The 7,312-nt window shown below is 43.0% G+C and overlaps 1 protein-coding gene across 1 annotated transcript in view; it reads left to right on the top strand.

Annotated features, from left to right (window-relative positions):
• Positions 1 to 7,312, top strand: part of ERCC6L2 (excision repair cross-complementation group 6-like 2) — a 130,676-nt gene that overhangs the window by 116,785 nt on the left and 6,579 nt on the right. The window contains exon 18 of the mRNA XM_011976007.1: positions 3,319 to 3,500. Coding sequence (XP_011831397.1) covers positions 3,319 to 3,500 — 182 coding nt within the window. The remainder of the gene's footprint in view (positions 1 to 3,318; positions 3,501 to 7,312) is intronic.

Genomic DNA, 7,312 nt, shown 5'->3' with positions numbered 1-7,312 from the left:
TTTTTTTTGAGACGGCGTCTCACTCTGTTGCCAGGCTGGAGTGCAGTGACGTGATCTTGGCTCACTGCAACCTCCGACTCCCTGGCTCAAGTTATTCTCCTGCCTCAGCCTCCCGAGTAGCTGGGATTACAGGCACTCACCACCACTCCCAGCCAATTTTTGTATTTTTGGTAGAGATGGGGTTTCACCATGTTGGCCAGGATGGTCTCGATCTCCTGACCTCATGATCCGCCCGCCTTGGCCTCCCAAAGTGCTAGGATTACAGGCATGAGCCACTGCACCTGGCCCAGTTACAATTTTTTAAAATATATTTTTAAGGAAAGTACTTTTAACATTACTGATATAAAGCCCTGGTTCAACCTGACCACCTGGCATTTTGTGTTTGTCCATCTGAACCAAGTAGCTTTTGAAGATGTCAATTTTCCTTAGAAATGGTTCGTTACTAAAGAACATACACTTGCTTTTGTCAGTTTCAATGAAATGAACCGGAATATAAGTTATAGAGGAAAATGTCTTATACAAAAAAGAAAAAAGATAAACATAATCGTATTTTTTAAAATGGCTTGTTACTTTTAAATCCCTTAAGGGTAGGGGGAATAATCTTTGTATATATAAATATCTTTGTATCTCAAATGCATAGCATGTTGGCAGGAATGTAATAGGTGCTTAGTAAATATTTGTGGAATTAAAAGCCATTCCTTGCCCACATTCATTGAATGTATCACTGCTTAAATCCCATTGAACTTCTATTAAAAAGAAAAAAAAAGACCAGACACAGTGGCTCACTCTATAATCCCAACACTTTTGGGAGGTTGAGGCAGAAGGATTGCTTTTGAGCCCAGGGTCTTGCTATGTTACGCGTGCCAATCTGGGCAACATAGCAAGACCTTGTGTCTATAAAATGATACAAAAATTAGCTCGGCCTGTGGACTCATGCCTGCAGTCCCCACTGCTCGGGAGGCTGAGGTGGGAGGATCACTTGAGCCCAGGAGTTTGAGACTGCAGTGAACTATGGTTGCACCACTGCACTCCAGCCTGCACAAAAGAACAAGACCCTATCTCAAAAAAAAAAAAAAAAAAAGTATATCAATAGCAAGAATCTAATGAATTCTAGTAGTCTTTGTATGTCTGAAAAGTTCTTACATGATAGTTTAACTGGGTATAGAATTCTAGGTTGACAGGTTTGTTTTTTTTTTCTCTGCATGTTGAAGATACCCCATTTTCTTTTGGTAGATAGGATTGTGATGTTAATGAGAAGCCTGATGTTAGTTTGGCTTTTGTTTGTTGGTTGGTTGTTTGTTTTCCTGAGACATGGTCTGGCTCTGTCACCCAGGCTGGAATGCAGTGGCACGAACTTGGCTCACTGCAACTTCTGCCTCCTGGGCTCAAGCCATCCTGCCACCTCAGTCTCCAGAGTAGCTGGGACTACAGGGGCATGCCACCACAGCAAGCTAGTTTTTGTATTTTTTTTGTAGAGAAAAGATTTTGCCACATTGCCCAGGCTGGCCTTGAAATCCTGGGCTTAAAGCAATCTGTCCACCCCAGCCTCCCAAAGTACTGGGATTACAAGTGTGAGCCACCGTGCCTGGCCTAATTTGGCATTTCTTTGTAGGATGTCTTATCCTCTTTCTCTGGTAGCTTTTAAGGTATGCCCTTTATCTGTGATATAATAAAATACAGATTTATTTTCATTTTTCCTACTAGGGATTCTTTCTCCTTTTTCAGTTTGAGGATTCCTTTCTTTTACAGGTCTCTGGCATTATCTCTTCCATTTTCTCCATTCTCTCCTGGCGTTTTAGAAACTTTGCTATGTCTTCTGTCTCTTAACTTCCCTATTTTTTTTAGTCTCTGCACTTCATTCTAAGTAATTTTATCCTTCCAATTTATCAACTGCAGTGAGCTGTGATCATGGCACTGCACTCCAGCCTGGGTAACAGAGTGAGACTCTGTCATGTGTTTATTTATTCATAAATGAATATCTTTTCAGATTGCTTTATTATAGGTAATTCCTCAGATTTCAGTTCTTATATTTGTTACATATGCTCAACTTCATGATGGTAGGTTTTATATGTTCTTGATAATTTTTGTCTGAACTCCTCCTGTTTTCATTGGAATCAAAAGCATTCTCTGGCTTATGGCAATCTTCCCATGGTATATTTTTTATTCACCCCTGATTGAGATCTGTGGTTTTCACTAGTTCCGGACAAATTGTTTATGTTGATTTTCAGCTTAGAGTTCCCATACCACCAGGTGGTACAAAATCACATTCCACACGTGGCACTGGCTGGGCATTCCTGTTCATCGCCAGTGATTCTTTCTATCTAGAGTAGGAAAGTGGTCTGCTTCTAGCCTGTGTCCCAGGTTTGGCTTTCCTGGCTTTAATTTGCAAATTTGACTCCTCATTCCTGTTTTGTGTTTCTTTGTTGTTTAGTGCAGGGAGTTAAACCGTTTCCATCTCCGCTCTCCACATGAGTGCTGTAGACTGTAACTTAAGGACCGACCCTACTAGGGCTGCTGAGCTTCAGCTCCCACTCACCACTGTGGGACTTCCTTGTTCGGGGCACCTAGACATTCTGCTTGCTTACTTTTGAGCTCCAGTGTAATTTTGTTGTTGTTACTGTTAAATTGTATTTAGTATTTCTCTTTTTGGAATAGGATGAGGACTCTCTACCTATTCATACTGTATCATCTTGTCAGGAAAACTGGGACTATATATAAAGTTTATTTTTCTTGACTCACTGTCAGTAAAATTTGTTAGACAGGCAATTCATGGTCTCTGTAAAAGGGTTATGATTCCATCTATAATTCAGCCAACTGTAGTTAGCATCTCAAAATCACTAAATATTCTTGCAACCCAGCAGAGGTTGAAATAAATGTAAGATTTATGGTTTCTTATTTATTTATTACACAAAGATTGCTATTTTTTACATTTATCCATTATATGAAATTAGACAGCTGAAAGACTGCTTAATAATTTTGCAATTATTAAATTAGAAAATTTTAGATATCCCATGTTTGTGCCATAGTGTATATAATCATTAATTTTTATCCTTTGGTATAGTAGATATCAACATATGTATCAGTATGCCCGAGTCTTGACAACGGAAATAACATGTTATTGCCAGTATTTTTATATCTTAAAGGTATAAAATAATTTTTTCCTGTGTCATTTTCTTAAAGACCTAGGTTAACATCTTCTGACATTGATGTCAGTTGGGGAATGTGATTTACTTCATTATAAAGAATGTGACATTCTCGTTATTTGACCAACAGTGACTATGTTTTCAGACATAGCTTTTGTTTCCTTTCTTTTTTTAGACATATAAAGAAAAGGTGAATGCAAATACATTGCCACACACAAAGAAAGGCCAGCAACCGAGCGAAGGCAGCGTTTCACTTCCTCTTTACATTTCACACCCTGTGAGCCAAAAGAAGAAAAAAGTGTACCGTACAAACCAGACCACCTTCATAATTGGAGAAACACCAAAAGGAATCCGCAGGTACATCGTCTCTGACAACACTAGACTTGAAGAATAATTCTGAAAAGAAATGTAGCTCGGTAGTAAAATATACAAATATTTGGATTATAACCATAACTGACATCTGAATATTTCAGAAAAATCTGAATTTCAAAAATAAATTGCAGATGTTTTAGATGTTGTTAGAAGGCTAATCCCTGAATTGATTACCATAAAAAGGGAAATCATGTTATACAAAGAAATGAAATACTTAAGTACATTTTATTCATTCAGTCAGTGAATATATTTTGAGCACCTAATATATGCCCAGGCATTGTGCTGAGTCTTGAAGATACAGTGTGAAAAAAGGACAGACGTAGAGCCTCTAGTACAGAGGAATGGGGTTGGCATCAAACCATAAAGTTTTAAAAAGTAAACCTACAAATAATTATAAAATGGTGTGTTATAAGAAAAAAGAGAAAGAGAATAATAGAATGGGGAGGGGACATGGAACCACCTTTCTTTTGGGAAGTCAGGGAAGACTGTCTACACAGGCAGCGTTTGTGTTAAGAGCTGAAGGATAACCATGCAAAGAACCAGAGTAGGAGCATCTCCAAGGAGGGAAGAGGTTTGGTGTGGTCAAGGAGCTGAGAGAAGACTGGTGACCTTAGTGCAGAATAAACCAAGCAGAGAGTAGCATGAGATGGAGGGTAGAGACGCAGGCGGGGCTGGAGCGTGCCAACCCTTGGAGGCTACAGAAAGACTTTGGATTTTGTTCCAAGTGCAGTGGAAAACTGTTGAAGAATGGCACGATCTGATGTATCTTTTTGAAAGATGGTTCCAGCTTCCCTGTGGAAGAGGGCAGAATGAACAAGGGTAGGTGAGAAGGAACTCAGTGATGGGGGTTTGCACCAGAGTGGTTGCCATGAGGATAGAGCCAAGTGGTGGATGAATTCAATTTGGTGATGGACTGGTTCGGGAAAGAGAGAGAACAAGATTACTTCTTTCTGTCTTGAGCAACAGAGTGGAGGTACTGAATGGGGAAAACCAGAGAGAAACAAGTTCAGAGAGGAAAAAAATCAAGAGTTCCCTTTTGCTCATATGAAATGTGACATTCTGTGGAAAGGTTCAATAGGCAGTGTATGTATGAGCTACTTCTGGTTTGGGGGTTAAATTAACGGTTTAAATTTGGGAGTCATCAGCATAGAGTTTATAAATGGTCTTCAGAACTGTGAGACTATGTGAGCAGCCTAGGAACAGAGCACAGAGAGGAGGAGAGAAGCCCCAGGACACAGACTGGAGGCAGCAGCTCCTCCTGGAGGAGGTGTAAGAGGCACAGTGTCAGGTCCTGAAGTCCAGGAGTAGTGAGAGGGTCTTAAAAGGAAGGAGTTCTTAACTTTATCAAATACCGCTGAGAACCAGAAGCAGATGACGTGGGAAACTGCCCACTGGAGGTAGTAGCAGAGCACTCAGCAGGCACCTTGGCAGGAGCAGCCTGGGAAGCAGCGCGCAGGCCCTGGCGGGAAGTGGCAGGTGCTGTAAGTTTGGATGGAAGCGGTGGGCAGGCCCTGTCGGGAGGTGGCAGGTGCTGTAAGTTCAGATGGAAGCAGTGGGCAGGTGCCTGCTGGTGGGAGGTGGCCGGAGCTATAAGTTTGAATGTAAAAAGTAGCAGCAGCCGGAGGGCATTGTGGGTCTTAGAGTTGAGATAGCAGAACCCGTTGTGTGTTGAGGAAAAAGACTTGTAGGAAAAAAAGAGATCATGTCAGAGAGGTGAAAACAGAAAGAGGGAGGGCCTGGAAGCAGTGGAGGGCGGTACCCAAACCACAGGCCATGGTCTGGCCTTTGAGAGGCGTTGAAAGAGAAGGGACAAACACAGGCACAGATGTGACATTTTCTCAGTGAATTGAGAACTGAAGCCCTAAGTTCAGAAAGAGAAAGATTTAGGGGGAGAGAAGTTAGGAAACAAATCATTTATAAAGTAGGAAAGTAGGCTTAATGGGACTAGAACTTCTGGATGGCGTTAAGTTCCCATTTGAGAATAATTTCAGGAAAATCGTCTGTCCAGTTTGCATATTTTATTCAGCAAGCTTCAGTTGCTCTGCTGCAGACACAAGTAGAGAGATGGCTGGGTCTGCCCAGCGGTTAGAATGAAGGGAGAGAGAAGCAAGGAAGCTGTAGAATGTTTGTAAAGGAGTGATTATAAAGTTAAACCTAAGCTGGACAAGGGAGGCTGATGGACCGTGCAAAAGCACAAGAGTCCGTGAATTTGAGGACTTGAGTTACCAGCATATCCCCCGTTACTGCTGTTGTGGGCGATCATCAAGTAGCTGAGCTGGAGCCTGAGATGACTGAGTCAGGGACTGGAGGTTGAGCTGTTGATGGTAATGACAGTGGCAGTTTATAAACTTGGGAGTAGGGGGCTAACATGGAGTTGAGATGAGTTTGGAGGTGAGCTAAAGAAAGTGGTGGGCCAGGTATTGATTGGGCGGGACATCCACATGGATATTGATGTTACCAAGAATGATGGCAAGAGATGGGGTGGGAAGCAAGATTAATCCAGAATCTTGAGAGTTTAGCTGCTAGCAGGAAGCAACGAAGGGGTCACTTAAGATTAAGGAGAGAACAGTTTAGCTGGATGGCATAAATGTTAAAGAGGGGAAGGAGTTTTCTAAGAAAAGAATGGTCTGGAAGCAGCAGTGTCTAGAAGCACTAACCCTGAGGTTGGAGAGCCATGAGATGCAAGATCCTTGCCTTGCAAGGGCTGCATGGGAAGAGGCAGTATCATCAGAGCACAGGACCATTCAGCATAGAAGTAGAAGACTCGGGGGACTGTTGGTTCCGGGGGCACCGAGGGATGGCTTGGAAGGGTGAGGGATTGGATTAGATCAAGATGTACAGTAGGAGGAGATGAGAGGCCAGTGGTGATGGATGACGGCAGTGAACAGGCATGGGGGGCATGGTCGGGCTGGCCCTGCTGGCTTCTGGGGGCAGTGGGAAATGTCTCTGGCTCTGTGGGTTCAAAATGCTTCCTGCAGGGGTTTGGCGACTCCCAGGCAGCCAGTTCCTCAGCTGCCCGGGGAAGAGCTTGTCCTCCAGCTCTTTGGAGTGCCAGCGTGGCTTGTTGGAGTGTGGCTCTCAGCTGTCTGTAGTTGCACAGAAAGGTGAACACCTCCCACCCTGCCACACAGCGTACCTCCCACAGACAGACCAGCAGCAAGGGTTTTTGCGGAGTGTGCCTTTTCACTTTGGGCAAATATTTTGCCAGGAGGCTGACCATATACCTTTTCCCCCCAAGTTTGCATGCGTTCTCTGTTCTCGATTGCCTCCAAGAGCCATGTTAGGACACTGGTTTGTTCTGTTCCGGGCTTCAACGTAGCTGCAACTTGGATCTCTTCCCTAGATATATTGTATGCTGCTTCTAGTCCTCCTTCATCTTCTTTGCTCATCAGTGCCTTCTTAAGAAGTGGTTTGGAAACTGCCTCTTCAACATCATGATGAATAAGTTTGGAGGGGACTCCTTTGTCAACTGGCAGCTCTGAAGGAAGTATCTAGCTTTCTTTTCCATGCATTTGCAACCTTACAGAGAGCAGGGAACTTTGCAGGTGCTAATTCTTTGTGCACTCTGAGTCAGAAGACTAAGAAATAGAAAGAGTTCTTCCTCGCGTTTCTCAGTGAGTCGTCCTTCAATGCTCATGAATTTCATTATGTCACAACCTGCACCAGGGAGCAGTGAGGCATGATTGAATCCTTCCTCAGTGAAACTTCACATTGTGACATATGAGGTCATTTCAGAAAAGGTTGCGATGAGCTTACACTGACTTATGAAGGCTCAGTCAGTGACCCCAAGGTTAGGA

The sequence above is a fragment of the Mandrillus leucophaeus genome, unplaced genomic scaffold, assembly GCF_000951045.1.
Source record: "Mandrillus leucophaeus isolate KB7577 unplaced genomic scaffold, Mleu.le_1.0 Scaffold161, whole genome shotgun sequence".
In the NCBI taxonomy this organism is placed as follows: domain Eukaryota; kingdom Metazoa; phylum Chordata; class Mammalia; order Primates; family Cercopithecidae; genus Mandrillus; species Mandrillus leucophaeus.
This window is presented reverse-complemented; position numbering and strand designations above follow the sequence as displayed.